Below are 17500 nucleotides of genomic sequence, written 5' to 3' on the forward strand. Positions count from 1 at the left end.
AATACACACACAAAAATGCACACACACACAGACCAACACCCTTGCACAGCAATGCACACACACACAAACACATTTCACACACAAAACAGGGTCATTAGTGTTATCTAAAATTAAATATTTGTATTTTTTTGAAAAAATATAAATCTGAAATAATATAATATAATAATAAAAAAAATCAAATTTTATTTAATTATAAAAAATATCTGACAAAAAACAAAAACAACCTAAAAAATGTATTTAAAAAAATAAAAATATAAAAACTATACAGAAGAAAAACAACAACAAAGCGACCAAAACTGTAAATAAATTACAGCTAAAAATAAAAAGGTTCAGATTTTTAATAGAAAACTTACATTAGAATATCAAAATTTAAGACAATTGCTCACAAAATTCCTGCATTTACTGCATCCAGCATATTCAATATTTACTAGTAGATTTTTAGATAGTAATTTTTACTCTACACATTAGTGATGCGTGGATGGCGGTTACATTATCAGGCGCTGCGGATAATCCGTGGGCCGGGTAATACAAAAATACATTATGATTAATAATGCGGGTCGGTTACTGGTGGATGTAGCGGGACATGGCAGTGGACCAGCGAAAAAAGCCGAGAGTGGGCTTTGCAGAATGGGAAGATGAGACGCCCAAAACAATAGATGAAGTGCAAGAGTAGCCTACTGTTCAAAGATTCAGTTAGAGGAGTCATCAGAGGAAAATCTGCTATCATTCTGGGAGAAACAAGATCGCTTATTTCCACGACTGCAGCGCCTTGCGAGGAGTATCTAGTTCATTCCTACAACAAGCGGTGAAAGTGAACGTTCATTCAGTGCAGCTGGACGCGTTTTGGACACGAGGCGGAATCGCTCGAATCCAGGCACAGTAGATGCTGTTCTGTTTTTGCAAAGTGCGAAGAAAAAGGCCAAGTAAACACAACAGCTGCCGTTAAGGCTGAAGTGGTTTTTGTTATCTTTTTATGTCTTATTTTGACTTTCTGTATTTGAAAATAAAGGAAAAGGTTGACAAACTTTTGTTTATATAAATAAATGTTCATTGACAAACGTTTAAGATTTGCGTATTATTTTACTATCAGAGATGCGCAGATTATAGCTCACTGAATCTGCTGTCAATATCCACGGTGACCTATCATCATGCCTAAAACAAAGAATTCAATTATTAAAGTGATGATCGGGTGCGAAAATATATATCAGATAAAAAAATATGTGCAGGCAGGTGGATGATTAGTATGAAGCTGCGGATTCGGTTGTCATTTCAGCTGATCTGCGCATCTCTGCACGTACATTACATAAATAAACATACATTAATTTTCATACTTTTAAAATTAGATTAAGATATACAATTTGTTTAGGAGGTTTGATAACTAAACATTTTATTATTTGGTTTCTCATATATTTAATCAAATGTAACGTTTCTAGTCATGTAACCTGTTACAAACTCTTTTGCATTTGTAATAAATTAATCTACTTTAACCTAATTATAATGTTTACATGAAATATATAATTTTAATCAAATATTTAATTTCATTCATTCATTTATTTTCCTTCGGCTTAGTCCCTTTATTCATCAAGAGCATACCTGTTAACCCTACCTTTTTTCCCGGGATTCTCCCGTATTTTACTGTTCTCTCACTCAATAACATCCCGTAAAGGTATTTCCACGTATTTCTCCCGTATTTTCAGTCTTTCTCTGAACAGCCGAGCCTCCCTATACGCAACCCATACCACCGAACCACCAGGGGTCGCCCCTTGCTCTAAAACGTGAGTCTTCTGTGCTTTCGCTTTTAGGAATGAAAACACTTATAAATAAATATTAAAAACGGCGGGATTTCATTTCCTTTTGATTAGGTGCCGTCGCCCATCCTATACAATCCTCAAAACAGTCATATAGCAGTGCGTGACTGTCAGCTGACGCGTTCCATAGTGATAAACAGATGCTGTTTCCCAAACGGATTCTGTACACGCTATTTGAAGCGGAGAGAAAGTCTGGCTTTTGGGTGCGAGTTTAAACAGACATGCACACATAATTAATAATAATAACATATAAGGATGTCGATCTTGTTGTTTTTTTTCCCCGAACACAACTAATTTCGTCTTAAATGAGCATAAAAAGTTAGGAAAGCAGTCGAATGCTTTCATTATTACGTCTGCATATTTAAAGGGTCACGAAACACCAAAACACATTTTTTGAGCTGTTGACAGTCGTATATGTGTCCCACACTGCTAAAAACACTATTAGGACACCTATATTTCACTAAAAAGTGTAAATTGGTTGTTTTTGCGTTATTTCAAGCAAATTCGTACTTCCGGTTTGAAACGAATTTTTGAAGCTGCGTCACGGTCATGACATAATAGCGTGTATTCCAGCGTGCAGACTGGGCGTCTGTGCCAGAGTGTGTCTTATTACGTCTTACAGTGTGATGCATTAATGCATGAGTAAGGCTTGGTTCAAACCAATCAGCGCGCTCTATTGTACAACTTCATTAATATTCATTACTGTCAGAGTGAAGATGGCAGAGACGCCACGTTGTGTTGGCAAAACAAGCGTGAAGTGTTGCTTTTATAGTTTGCTGCAGTTAAGTTTCGTTTTCATTTTCTCTCTTTGAGAGCTCAGACTCACGTGTGGATTACAGTGTACGCGACGCGCGACAACAATAACTTACGTGTCCAAGGAGGATTATTGTTTACCTGAGAGCTGTTCTCATCTACAAACGCAGAGATCCGGATTCGCTTTAGTCTCCTCTTATTAAAGACGCGGCTCTAGTTGCTGGTGATTGTCCTGTCTCTACAGATTTGGTAAGTGAGCGACCAGTGCTCTTTGTTTATTCAGTTCGTATTTTATTCGTATCAAACAAACTATTGCAACGAGTGTAAACAAGTTAGCACTAACAGTTACAACCAAACTATAACCTCGTGTTGGATTTTGTGACCGGAATAACACACGCGGCTTTCTGACGCTACCTGCCATGTGCATCTAAGTTTCTGTGAAATGCTGAGTTTTTTTTCTCTGATTCGCCGTGCGGTATCAAACATTGCATGAATAACACACTCTTAGAGCAGCTCCTCGAATCAAATATCACGTTTGTCGGGAGGGACATGAATGAATTCCCTGAATGAAAGAGCCAAACTGCAGTTAAAGTCCACCATTTAATAATCTGGCAAATAATTCCACTACAGATGTCCATGTAAACACAGTCACATTGTCCGCTGTGGTTGTGTGTTTTGACTCTGAAATTCAGCGCGCCCAAATAGACACTCCCATACCAAGCCTCTTTTCTCCCTCCGACACTCCCCCCTAAACAGAGCTGGACACGCCCACTTTTCTGACTTTTTCCAAAGTAGAGGTGTGAAAACACACTGCTGAAACGAGGGGGTTTCATGGCCCTTTAAAGTGACACCTCTGTTATTTAATGTAATAAAAAAAATCTTAATAAATGAGAGATTCATTCGTTGCTCTTCAATCAGAATGTGTAAGTTATACAGTGGAGAAACGGCTAATGAGATTGACAGCTTGATTCTATTTCATTATAATTATTAATTTTAATAACTGAAGTTTGCTAATTTTGCTAATGTATATATTTTTTCTTTTGTAAATAATAATAATAATAATAAAACATATTGCTGACCATTAAACTGTTTATTTACAATGAAACAGCACCAAGTGAACATATTTAGTAATTTTGGGATTTTTTTAAGGGGTGGGGGGAGGGGGGTGTTGGGGGAAATCCCTTATTATGGCGGGCATATCCCTTATTTTCACATCACAATGTTGACAGGTATGATCAAGAATCGCCACAGCGGAATGAACCGTCAATTTATCCAGCATATGTTTTACACAGCAGATGCCCTTCCAGCTGCAACCCAGTACTGGGAAACATCCATACACACTAATTCTCACACACTCATACACTACGGCCAATTTAGTTTATCCAATTCCCCTATAGCGCATGTCTTTGGACAACCGGAGCACCTGGAGAAAACCCACACCAACATGGGGAGAACATGCAAACTCTACACAGAAATGCCAACTGACCCAGCCAGGACTCGAACCAGCAACCTTCTTGTTATTTAATTTCAATGTACAATATTTACAATCCTAAAATATCTCAGCTTGGACTATTAGAATCTAAAGCATTTGCGAAATATACTGTTTTTAATTTAGATTTATTTTTGACCACTAGATGTGAATTAGCATCAAATCCTCACTGTCTGTTTCCCGATTAGTGTGTCCGTCACTATTTAGTATGCAGTGTGCAGTCCACTAGTGCTCCACTGACTCTGTGCTGAATTATTAAAGCACTGAGGTGTGTTTTATTCTGTGTTTAAGCTTGCTGTGAGTCACACAGCATTAATGCAGCAGCCTTGGAGGACTGCATCATACATCTCTGCAATGACTCACATCACTGATTAATAAAGTTATCTGGAATGGCAAAGAAAGCGTTCTTGCAGGACTCCCAGAGCTCATCAAGACTCTTTGTGTTCATCTTCAATGTCTTCTCTTTCATCTTACCCCAGACACGCTCAATAATGTTCATGTCTAGTGACTGGGCTGGCCAATCCTGGAGCACCTTGACCTTCTTTGCTTTCAGGAACTTGATGTGTAGTTGGCAGTGATGTGTAAATGTTCCTCTGTGTCGAGTTTCTTCTCTGCTGCTTTGCTTTTCCTGAACACTTCCTGGATGTACAAGTGGCTCAAACTCGCTCATTTTGAGGCAGGAACTGGCGGACGTGCAACAACTTTAACCATGAGGTAAACACAAAACAAAACTTTCCATCCGGAGCTCCTTCACGGGACTTCACCCTTGCAAACAATCGCTCCATCGGGCTTGCGCAGCTCTCTGTCCCGCCCAGACTCGTCAGCGCTAACAAGCCGACCATTCACAGAGTTTGCGATACGCGTCGTTGCGACGTGTCATTACAGTCTTTGAGGCCACGGCGTAGGACTATGAGTCAATGCGTAGGCTACGCTGTAGCATACGCGTGCGCTTGACGCAGAAGTATAAATCAGCCTTTAGCCCGAAGAAGCGATGTGAAACCAGGCTCACCGGTGCTTTGTTGAACAGGTGGTGGTCGATGGTCAACAACCCAATCGTCAGGCACAAAAACTGGCTCTTGGGACATGTTTTTCTTATAATTTTAGAAAAATATTATTACAACTAAAATGATTATTATTAATTGCAGATACATTATTAATAAAATGCTTTCATATAATTTTAGAACAAATATTATTACAATATAAAATGATTATTATTAATTGCAGATACATTATTAATAAAATGCTTTTATATAATTTTAGAACAAATATTATTACAATATAAAATGATTATTATTAATTGCAGATACATTATTAATAAAATACTTTCATATAATTGTAGAACAAATATAACAATTAAAATGATTATTATTAATTGCAAATACATTAAAAATAAAATGCTTTCACATAATTGTAGAACAAATATTATAACAATTACAATTATTATAATATTAATATATTGTTATATAGAATTATCAGTTGTATAGTTACATTATTAATCAAATGTTTTTCATTTCATTTTAAAATAAATAGGATTACATTTAAACTCACTATTATTTGTACAACTACATTATGAATCAAATAATTTAACACACAAAACCAATAAGCATGTAGAGTATCTGCAGCGCACCGTGTCGAGGTTCTGCATGATGTCCTGGAAGGAGGGATGTGACCTGAACTGCTCGAACAGCTCTCGTTTATACAGCAGCGCGTACAGCAGGTTTGGGTTGTGATGAAGAGAGTTACTCAGACATGAGTTAATGATCTCCAGCATCATCCGGATCACCTCCTCGATCACGTTCAGATCCTGAGCCTAAACACAAACAAACAGAGAAGACGCAGTCAGAAAAGGACTCGAAAACACATTGTGTCTGCATTTATAAACCTTTCTAGACAGCCTTGTTTGGCATGGCAGGTGTGTTCATTCATTCATTCATTCATTTTCTTGTCGGCTTAGTCCCTTTATTAATCCGGGGTCGCGACAGTGGAATGAACCACTAACTTATCCAGCACGTTTTTACGCAGCGGATGCCCTTCCGGCTGCAACTAATCTCTGGGAAACACCCACACAAACACATACACTCGTATACTACGGACAATTTAGCCTACCCAATTCACCTGTACCGCATGTCTTTGGACTGTGGGGGAAACCGGAGCACCTGGAGGAAACCCATGCGAACGCAGGGAGAACATGCAAACTCCACACAGAAATGCCAACTGAGCCGAGGTTCGAACCAGCGACCTTCTTGCAGTGAGGCGACAGCACTACCTACTGCGCCACTGCTTCGCCCAGGTGTGTTCAATTGATACGAATAACTGTTTTCATATACTGATATTATCCAACATGCCACTATTTTGCAAACAAAAACTCGTTTTTACTAGCCTATAACTCAAACACTTCTGCCTCATGTCCAACAAAAGGCCTCTGTTTTCTACAGGATGACCAACCACGTGCAAAAAGAAGCAACAAATAAAAATTTCTGATAATAACATCAGTCAGTCTGCACAGAAACTTGGCCTTGGGCACCAGAGGACATTTCAGAACGACAACGACCCAAAACACACAGCAAAAGGGGTGAAGAAATTGTCAGCATTCAAAAACATGAATGTTTTGCAGTGGCTTGGCCAGAGTCCTGATATAAACCCAGTTAAAAATCTGTGGAGGGAGCTAAGGATCAGGGTGACGGTAAGGAGACCCTCCACCCTGAAAGAGTTGGAGCTCAGCAATTATAGGCAATTATAGGTAATAATAGCCAATAAAGGCTTTTCTATTGATTATAGCAGGGGTGTCCAAACTCAGTCTTGGAGGGCCGGTGTCCTGCAAAGTTTAGTTCCAAACCCAATCAGACACACCTGGGCTAGCTAATCAATGTCTTACTAGGCTTTCTAGAAACATCCTAGCAAGTGTGTTTAGGGAAGTTTCACTTAAAGTCTGAAGGACACGGACCTCCAGGACTGAGTTTGGACACCCCTGGATTGTAGAGAAGGGTTTGAATAGTTATGGGCATGGAACTTTTTGTTCAAAGGTAAATAATAAAAGTAGATACATATTTTTCCCCCGCAATGATGCCTTTAGTAGTATATTGTCTTCTTATTTTTGGGAGAAGCCTTTGTTATTTCCGTTGTTTAAAAAAAACAAACTTACTGGTAGAACAAAATTATCTTTAAGTCACTATAATATACACTACCTGACAAAAGTCTTGTCGTCTATCCAAGTTTTAGGAACAGCAGATAATAACTTGACTTCTAGTTGGTTATTTGGTATCAGAAGTGGCTTAAATGCAGGCAAAGGCCTCTAGATTACACTTATTTGACCACAATAAAATATGATCATGTCTTGATTTTGAATGTTTCATTAGGTCAGTAAGGTCTGAAGGTCTATCACTGAACAGAAATAATGTCCAGTATAGAATATAAAGTCCTGCTGCAGTGGAGACAGAATGAATATTGTGTCTGACTCCATCATGAGCTTGGAGGACTGCATCATACATCTCTGCACTGACTCACATCACTGATTAATAAAGTCATCTGGAATGGCAAAGAAAGCGTTCTTGCAGGACTCAAAGAGTTCATCGGGATTCTTTGTGTTCATTTTCAATGCCTCCTCCATCTTACACCAGATATGCTCAATAATGTTCATGCCTGGTGACTGGGCTGGCCAATCCTGGAGCACCTTTATTTTCAGGAACTTTGATGTGGAGGCTGAAGTATGAGAAGGAGCGCTATCCTGCTGGAGAATTCACCCTCTCCTGTGGTTTGTAATGTAATGGGCAGCACAAATGTCTTGATACCTCAGGCTGTTAAAGTTGCCATCCACTCTGCAGATCTCTCACATGCCCCCCATACTAAATGTACCATGATTTTTCCTTCACCAAACTTGACTGATTTCTGTGAGAATCTTGGCTCCATGTGGGTTCCAGTAGGTCTTCTGCAGTATTTGTGACGATTGGGATGCAGCTCAACAGATGATCCATCAGAAATATCTACCTTCTGACACTTTTCCAAATGATCAAGACAAAGATTTTTGTACTGTACCTGGAATCAATCTATCAATTTAGCATTCAAACACTAGAATTAATAACATCTTTAAATATATTGAAATAAAGGTCATCAATATTTCAGTTCTGACCATATTTTAGATGAAACAAACACAGCATTGATGTGTAACTGAGACTGTGAAAGAGTGATGTAAAGAACACTAATCTCCTCTTCATCCCTGATCAGACACTCTGCTGATGGCCAAACACACTGTCTAGGAAAGAGGCCAGCAGTGTGTGTGTGTGTGTGTGGGTTAAATGGGTTATCATTTCCCTGTGCTCTGCAGTCTGGCCCGTCACTCTTTTTCTGGGTCACACACACATAAAACAGTGTTGACACAAATGCATGGCCTTCATCCGTCTCTACACACACTTCGACATTTCAGCCAGCATATTTCAGCATGTTTGATAATAGACCCGAGGAGACGTATAGGTGTGTGTGTGTGTGTGTGTGTGTGTGTGTGTCTGGACATTTACTGTACATAAGCAGTTTGTTTGATGTGAAAACTGAGCTTAAAAAGATGTTAAGACGTGGCGAACTGCAAACAAGACGTTTCTTTACTTAAAGTCCACATGAACTAAAAGCTGCTGAGACTTTTATTTTATTTTTATTTTTCGGATGAGACGTTAAACCGAGGTCCCGACTCTCTGTGGTCTTTAAAAATCCCAAGATGTCCTTCGAAAAGAGTAGAGGTTTCAATCCGGCATCCTGGCCCAATTTGCCCATAAGCCTCTGTCTATCATGGCCTCCTAACCATCCCCATATCATAATTGGCTTCATCACTCTGTCTCCTCTCCACCAATCAGCTGGTGTGTGGTGTGCGGTCTGGCGCAAAATAGCTGCCGTCACGTCATCCAGGTGGATGCTGCACACTGGTGGTGGATGAGTAGATTCCCCCCATGTGTAAAGCACTTTGAGTGCTCAGAAAAGCGCTATATAAATGTAAGGAATTATTATTATTATTATTAGTAGTATGTTGATGTACTGGCGATGCGGTGGCACAGTGGGTAGCACGTTTACCTCACAGCAAGAAGATCGCTAGTTCGAGCCTTGGCTGGGTCAGTTAGCATTCCTGTGTGGGTTGCGATAGTATGGAAAACGCAAATAAAAAAACAAAGTAGTGATTTCCAAATTTACTTTGATTTGCTTTTCATTGCAGACAGTATAACATTATATAATGATTTTCCTCATTATTTTTATTGTTTTGTTTCTTTCAAAATGAACACGTATTCCGATTTTATTTCTTGCAACACACGTAGAGCTTGTAATCAGGTAATCTGGTCAAAAAAATGATGTGATCTGGAACAGCTGATGTCAACAGGTGTAATTATGATTTGGTACAAAAGCAAAATCTAACAAAGGTCTAGTCCTTTAGGAGCAAAGATGGGCCGAGGATCGCCAGTTTGCAAACAAATACAAGAGAAAATTATTGAGATGTCTGAAAACAATGTTCCTCAAAGAAAGAGAGGAAGGCATTTGGATATTTTACCTTCAACAGTGCAGAACATCATTAAAAGATTCAATGAATCTGAAGGAATTTCAGTGTGTAAAGGACAAGGGTGCAAACCTAAGCTGAACAACCGTGATCTCTGATCCCTCAGGAGGCGCTGCATCAAGAATACTCATTCATCTTCAAGTGATATCACCACGTGGGCTCAGAACTACTGCGGCAAACCTTTGTCAAGTACCACAAGACGTAGTTACAACCACAAATGCCAGTTAAAACTGTACTGTGCCAAAAGGAAGCCATATGTTAACAGTGTCCAAAAGCACTGTCGACTTCTCTGGGCTCGGAGGCATCTGGGATGGACCATCACACAATGGAATCGTGTACTGTGGTCAGATGAATCAGTTTTTCAGGTATTTTTTGGGGAGAAATGGACGCCCAGTTCTCCAAACCAAAGAAGAAAAGGACCATCCAGACTGTCCAGCAACAAGTCCAAAAGCCAGGGTCTGTCATGGTATGGGGTTGTGTCAGTGGCCTTGGCAAAGGTAACATGCACTTCTGTGATGTCACTATTAATGCTGAAAGGTAAACAGAGATATATAACAACAGGCTGCCTTCTGTTTCAAGGACCCCCATGCATATTTCAACAAGTCAATGCAAAACTACATTCTGCACACATTACAAAGTCCTGGCTGAGGAGGAAAAGGATACAGGTACTTGACTGGCCTGCCTGTAGTCCTAACCCGTCTCAGACAGAGAACGTGTGGTGCATTTAAAGCACAAAATGCAACAACAGAGACCACATACTGTTGCGAAGACTTAGACCCCGTTTACACTAGTGCGTTTTAGTTTTAAAACAGCGTTTTAGATCAAAAACGATCTGCATCCACACTAGCGTTTCACCTAGCGTTTCTGAACATACCTCCGACCACACTACACCACCAAAAATGTATATCACATGACCCTTCGCGCACTTTAGGCATGCGTGCTCTAGTATAAACAGGAAGCTTGCGTCACGCTCGGCATTTAGTTATTGTTAGTCAACAAACGCCGGTTGAACAATGAACGCGATGGCAAAGAAAGCAAGAGAGGTATTTTTGTGGACAGACGACGAGGTCGAGTTGTTACTAAACGTAACAAATGAATAACTGCACAATGGCACCTAAAACAAACAATAGTGCAAACAACACTCCCATTTCTGTGTCCATGTTGTTGTTTACAGTGAAGGTTGGTCTGCTGTCTTCCGGTAGTGTTAAAGCCATGTGTTATAGTCATGTGATAGGGGCTTGACGAATAAGGGAAGGATACGCAATGACACAAAAGCCACAATCAGCTAGCGAATCTCCGCAGCTCCGCCTCAGTTTTCAGATGTCTCCGTTTTCCCTCATCCACACTGAGATGGAGCAGCAGCTTTTCAGAATGAAAACGGCCTCTCCAGCGTTTCCAAAACGCTCCGTTTTCGGTGCTCGAAAACTATGTAGTGTGGACGGATGGCGTAACCGTAGCAAAACTTTTGCGTTTTCAAACTAAAACGCATTAGTGTAAACAGGGCCTTAGAAAAATAGGACAAAACTAAACTTGAAACACTTCATTACTTGCTGTATTCAGTCCTTAAACGTCTTTTAAGTGTTGTGAAAAGGAATGTCAGCATTACAAAGGGGTAAATGCTTTACTGTTACAAGTATTTTTTAAATGTGTTGCAAGAACCAAAACTGGAATACGTATTTAATAAAAAAATAAATTAAAAAAATTTTACTATCTGCAATGAAATACAAGTCAAAGTAAATTTGAAAATTGCTACTTTCTTTTTATTTGCATTTTCCATACTATTAAGGTGTTTACATGTCTTTAATTATAGACTAAAATAGAAACTATCAACATGCCTTAATTGGATTTTTGTTTGATTAAGTCTTTATTCAGATTAAGGTCAAGGGTCATCTTTGTTTACATGGTAGACTCTTAATCAGAGTATCATCTTAACCATAATAAATTCAGAGTATTGGTGTCCATTGTAAACATACTCAGTGAGCGCTCTGGCACAACATTATAATATTTCTTCAGAAGCAGATGGTGGAAACATTTTAATCAAAATCAACAGAAAATGGTCATACCGCACACGGCTATTTAAAGTTGGGTTTGCTGCAATTGTTGCAGATAGACCTGGCTCAGATGAAGCTCTCTGTTCTGGGTCTCATTCCTTACACCTTCCCTTTTCATCAAATTCCTGCCCTCTGTTCCCATGAAGACCCCCTACATGTCTGAAAACCCTGCACACGCAGCAGTCAGGGATATTAAACGGGTGGGAGACTGTAGCCATCGCTATTAGACACAGTTAAAGGGACGCTTAAATGTGACAGGCACTGAAAAAAAAATCCTACTCTGGATTTATTACATTTTTGCTAAGGTAAGTGGTTGCAAACAATTCATATGAGCTGAAATTATATTTAGTAATGTTACTTAATTTATGAAAGTATTAAGTAATTAATGTTACTTAGTTTGTTTGTTTAGATTCAATGGATTCGGGACTTGTGGAGCTGCGCATCGAGGGATTTGCTCTTGTGTTTGGACTTTTAGCAGTGAAAATTCTTCCACACTGAACTAAACTAAACTGAATTTCAACTTTGAAGACTAGACTGACACGGTTTCAATTTACTAGAGCTTCTATGTTAGGCTGCTTTGACACAGTATACATTTTAAAAGCGCTACAGAAATAAAGATGAATTGAATTCAGCCTTTATAAATTGTTTGCAACCACTTACCTTAAAAACATTTAGTAAATCCAATGAGCCATTAGTCTCGATATCAGAGGTGGCCACAGCGGAATAAACCAACTATTCCAGCATGCTTTACAGCAGATGCCTTTCCAGCCGCAACTCAGTATTGGGAAACACCCATACACACTCAATCACACACTTTGCGCAAAACACAGGGCGCAAACGCTTTCAGGGCATGTCAGGACACATTTTTGCTAATTTAAGGACGGGAAATCTGCCTTGCGCCGTGGCGCATGGTCTAAAAGGGTTGAGTTTATTTTCTTAATCAGTTATAGGTGTGTTTTGAGAATAAACCAATCAGAGTCTCATCTCCCATTCCCTTTAAGAGCCAGCTGCGTCACGCCAAGAGCGAATTCGCTATTTACAGGACGCAAAGTAAGTCTAAGTGGAAAGATTTCACAAGCAAACAGTTAACGGGTAACAGTTTTTTAACAGAAAACAGTTAAACAGAGCATCTACTGCGTGAGAATGAGAGATAATGGATCTACTTTCACTTTCGCTCTTTGATAGGGAAACCTTTACGCACAGACATCAATTAGTCTATAAATAAATACTTTTGTTTGTTAAGCGCAAATATTCGTTTCAAAACTATTTCTAAATTCAGTTCTAATTTCCAGCAAACGAATAAATGAACATTAATAACGAAGAGTGTTCAAAAACCTGAGTTATATCCTAAAACACATGCTGTGCCCCATATGGTCTAAAACCTGACAGGTGGGCAAATCTAAGCTTGTTTTTAATAAAACAAATATAAATATGGATATAATCAGGGCCGGAGCAAGCTTAACTGCCGCTCTAGGCAGAGGACGATCACGCCGCCCTAAACCCTAATGTGAAAACGAAAGTGACCGGTTATGAAAATAAAGTATGGTGCCGCGGACCTCTATTCAGCCGCACTATGCGCGGATATAACTGAGGACGCGCGGGTGCTGAGGGAGGGAGGGAGGTGTCGCCGACGCTGCCCTCTCTATACTGAGGATGCGCGGGTGTCGCGGGCCTCTAATCTGCCGCCCTACGCGCGGATTTAACTGAGGACACGCGGGTGCTGATGGAGGTGTCACTGACGCTGCCATGCCCTCTCTATTCTGTCGTCTATGCGCGAATATATCTGAGGACGCGGGTGGTGAGGGAGGTGTCGCGGACATAACTGAGGACGCGGGTGGTAAGGGAGGCGCCGCCCTCTCTATACTGCCGCCCTAGGCGGCCGCCTAGGTCGCCTCTATGGACGCGCCGGCCCTGGATATAATAAATAATACTGCTAATAATAATAACATTACACAAAAGCAAATTGTTATGAATGAACTGAAAAAGCCTCCCGAGATGAAGAAGACATAAAAGCAGTGATTTTTCATATTTATGTAGGCTAGAAAATAATATGTTTTGTAATATTTTATTCCTTTATATTTATATTCTATATCTATTCTTATTATATCCTATATATATCCTTAATATTTACATTTTTTTTCATATGTAAAGATATTTGCCTATTGCTCTCTTGTGTGTATTAAGCAGTGTGTAAGCGAGGCGCAACTCTGCGCCGGAGTTTAGACCGGGTTAGTTTTGGTCTAATGAAAAATCTATTATAGTTTCTCATAATAGCAACACGCCAGCGGTTTGCCTCAGAACGCCTCCCTTTTTAGACCAGAACACCTATGGGCGCACAAATGAGCGCTAATGCATTTGCTATATTAACAGCGTAGCACAACGCCTCAAAATGACTCTTGCGCCAAGCTGAAACTACCAAAAGACTATTGCGCCGCGCCTTGTGCCACACTGCGCTGGGTTTATGATAGGGCCCATACTCTACGGCCAATTTAGTTAATCAGTTCCCCTAAAGCGCATGTGTTTGGACTGTAGGGAAAACGGGAGCACCCAGAGGAAACCCACGCCATGCAAAACTCCACACAGAAATGCCAACAGACGCAGCCGGGACTGGAACCAGCGACCTTCATGCTGTGAGGCCACAGTACTAACCACTTAGCCACCATGCCGCCCCATGTTTACTTTATTTTCAACTAATTTAATTGTTCTTCTGTCCTCTTGTGTTGATATGTGTGTATGTACCCTGAGTTTCTGTAAACCACCAAAAATTCCTTATGTTTGCGCACACTTTACGAATTCAGAAACACGCAGGATGTGATCAGAACAGACAACAAACAGACCAACTCTAACTACTGAACAGCACTGGGAAAAAATAAAAGACTCGCATGAGGCAAAACTGAAGCATGAAGCACAACTAGCAGCGTCTGGAAAACCAGATCAAACGGCAACCTAGAAAGAAGCTGAAGCTGTCTAGACTCAAACAGAGTGATGATTAGATGAGGAGAGCGGAGGAGTCAATTAGAGGATGAGAGAGATCTGCTCTGCTGTACACACTAATGAGATTATACACACACGCACAATCACATACATACAGACACCATGACACAGACCCACACATAAACATGCACACACACACAAGCAAATGTACACACACTCATACACATCAAAGTGGATATACACACACACAAACACACACATACAAGGGTGCAGATACACTAACAAAAACACACATGCAAATATATAGACACAATGACATGCACACACACATACACACGCAGAGGTACACACACATTAATATGCATTATTTACATGGATACACACACAGATGTACACACACACATAAATACAAAATTACATACACATAAGCAAACTCACACACACGCACACAAGTATATAGACATAATGACACACACACACACACAAGCATGATATACAAGCACATGGATATACAAACACACACGGATGCACTCATCCACTCGTACACATGCACGTAGATAAATCCACAAGCATAAACAAACAGGTACATACACAAACACACAAACATAGACACATACATAGACACACAGAAACACACACACACTTATACACAAGCAAGATGCACATAGAAATACATATACTTTACATACACACACCGATATACACTCCCACACACACACACACACACACACACACACACACACACACACACACAAGCATGATGCACATAAATATACATACACATGCACACACACTCATACACATGCACATGGATAAACACACATGCACACAAACACTTACATACATTAACACATTAGACAGACACACAAAAACAAACACACACAAGTACATTTACAGATTACACATAGACGCGAGCACACACACACACACAGTGTGACAACAGACAAGAGAGAGTGCGGAGAATTAAGGTCAGACGTTCATGAACCTGAGTGTGTGGATCAGATTTTTAGAAAATCCTGCTAACAAATGACACACACACACACACACACACACGCACACACACACACTCTTAAGACTGAACGCACTGCTGTAGATAACTCAAGGGTTTTCTAATCGTCCAGTTTAATCATCTGTACGCAGACACTGTGATGACACAAACACACACACACACACACACATATCAGAAGCTGATCATATCAGTCAGTTATAAATCACCAGAAGACTCACTGTGACTCTCATCTTTTACTATCGGGAGAACTGTAGCTTAAAATAAAGTCAGAGTAAATTATTCAATGATCAAATGTTAACAATGACTCCTACAATTGTAGTCAACCAGATCAGATAACATTAAGTCATCATGTGGTCATGTCTAAAATCTGCCTTCCGTTCTGTTGACGTAAATAACAAGGAAAACATACACTCCCTGGCCACTTTATTAGGTACAACTGCTGGTTCCAGCTCAAAGAAAGGCAACAGTAACTCAAATAACCACTTGTTACCACTGAGGTCTGCAGAAGAGCATCTCTGAACACACAACACGTCCAACCTTGAGGCAGATGAGCTACAGCAGCAGAAGAACACACCGGGTGCCGCTCCTGTCAGCTAAGAACAGGAAACTGAGGCTACAATTCACACAGGCTCACCAAAACTGGACAATAGAAGATTGGAGAAACGTTGCCTGCTCTGATGAGTCTCCATTTCTGCTGCAGCATTCAGATGGTCGGGTCAGAATTTGACGTCAACAACATAAAAGCATGGATCCATCCTGTCTTGTATCAACGGTTCAGGCTGGTGGCGGTTTAGGTAATGGTGTGGGGTATTTTTTCTTGGCACACTTTGGGTCCATTAGTACCAACTGAGCATCATGTCAACGCCACAGCCTGCCTGAATATTGTTGCTGACCATGTCCATCCCTTTATGACCACAGGGTACACATCTTCTGATGGCTACTTCCAGCAAGATGTCACCATATCAAAGCGTGAATCATCTCAGACTGGTTTCTTGACCATGACAATGAGTTCACTGTACTCAAATGGCCTCCACAGTCACCAGATCCCAATCCAAAAGAGCGCCTTTGGGATGTGGTGGAAGAGGAGATTCACATCATGGATGTGCAGCCGACAAATCAGCAGCAGCTGTGTGATGCTATCATGTCAATATGGAGCAAAATCTCTTGAGGAATATTTCCAGCACCTTGCTAAATCTACGTCACGAACGATTAAGGCAGTTCAGAAGGCAAAAGAGGGTTCAACCTGGTGCTAGTAAGGTGTACCTAATAAAGTGGCCGTTCGGCATATAAACAATGTCATCGAGAATTATTCCACGTATTTTTAAAGGACAGGTGTGCAATCAACATTTCAAAAACATATTATTCTCAGCACCCCATGTGGATTAAAAGTCAAAAAGCGTGCCCTAATTCACAACAAGACAGACAGACGACAAAAGATGGCCCTGAAATTCAGATGATGTTTACGTGCACTGCAAAAACAGACAGAAAAAGAACAGGAAGTGCACATGCATCCAGTGCCAGACAGTCATTAGTCATCTGTCTGTGTGCATTTGTGGAATAGTGAGTGTGTGAGTGTGTGAGTGCGTGTGTGTGTGTGTGTGTGTGTGTGTGTGTGTGTGTGTGAGTGTGTGAGCGTCAGCAAAATAAGACAAATATTTAAAAGATTATTAAAATAAAATAGATGAATATAAATATATAAAGCAATAAATAAATAAATAATAATTATTTTAAAAATTAAAAAGAGACTCTTCATGGCATTTATATACTGCAGCTCTGATGATTTGAAGCACTTCTTTTATTCTCACAAATAATAACTTGACTTCTAGTTGATTATTTGGAAAAGTGTCAGAAGGTGGATTTTTCTGCTGAATCATCTGTTGATCTGCATCCCAATCATCACAAATACTGCAGAAGACCTACTGGAAC

At 40.1% G+C, this 17500-nt stretch overlaps 1 protein-coding gene and 1 long non-coding RNA gene across 3 annotated transcripts in view; both read right to left on the reverse strand.

The window, feature by feature from the left end:
* dym (dymeclin) overlaps positions 1–17500 on the reverse strand; it is a 137971-nt gene that overhangs the window by 22447 nt on the left and 98024 nt on the right. For both annotated transcript variants that reach the window (XR_015519787.1, XM_087300498.1), the window contains exon 15: positions 5678–5860. Coding sequence is in view for 1 of the 2 variants with exons in the window: in XM_087300498.1 (XP_087156624.1) it covers positions 5678–5860 (183 nt within the window). In the remaining variant the exon portion in view is untranslated. The remainder of the gene's footprint in view (positions 1–5677; positions 5861–17500) is intronic.
* LOC147831725 (uncharacterized) lies at positions 8701–13414 on the reverse strand. The gene is made up of 3 exons (XR_015519876.1): positions 12446–13414; positions 10250–12125; positions 8701–9739 (listed from the first exon to the last, which is right to left on the reverse strand). It is a non-coding gene; the product is annotated as an uncharacterized LOC147831725 (long non-coding RNA).

This window comes from Danio rerio, chromosome 21 (assembly GCF_052040795.2).
Source record: "Danio rerio strain M-AB ecotype USA chromosome 21, GRCz13ab, whole genome shotgun sequence".
NCBI classification, from domain to species: domain Eukaryota; kingdom Metazoa; phylum Chordata; class Actinopteri; order Cypriniformes; family Danionidae; genus Danio; species Danio rerio.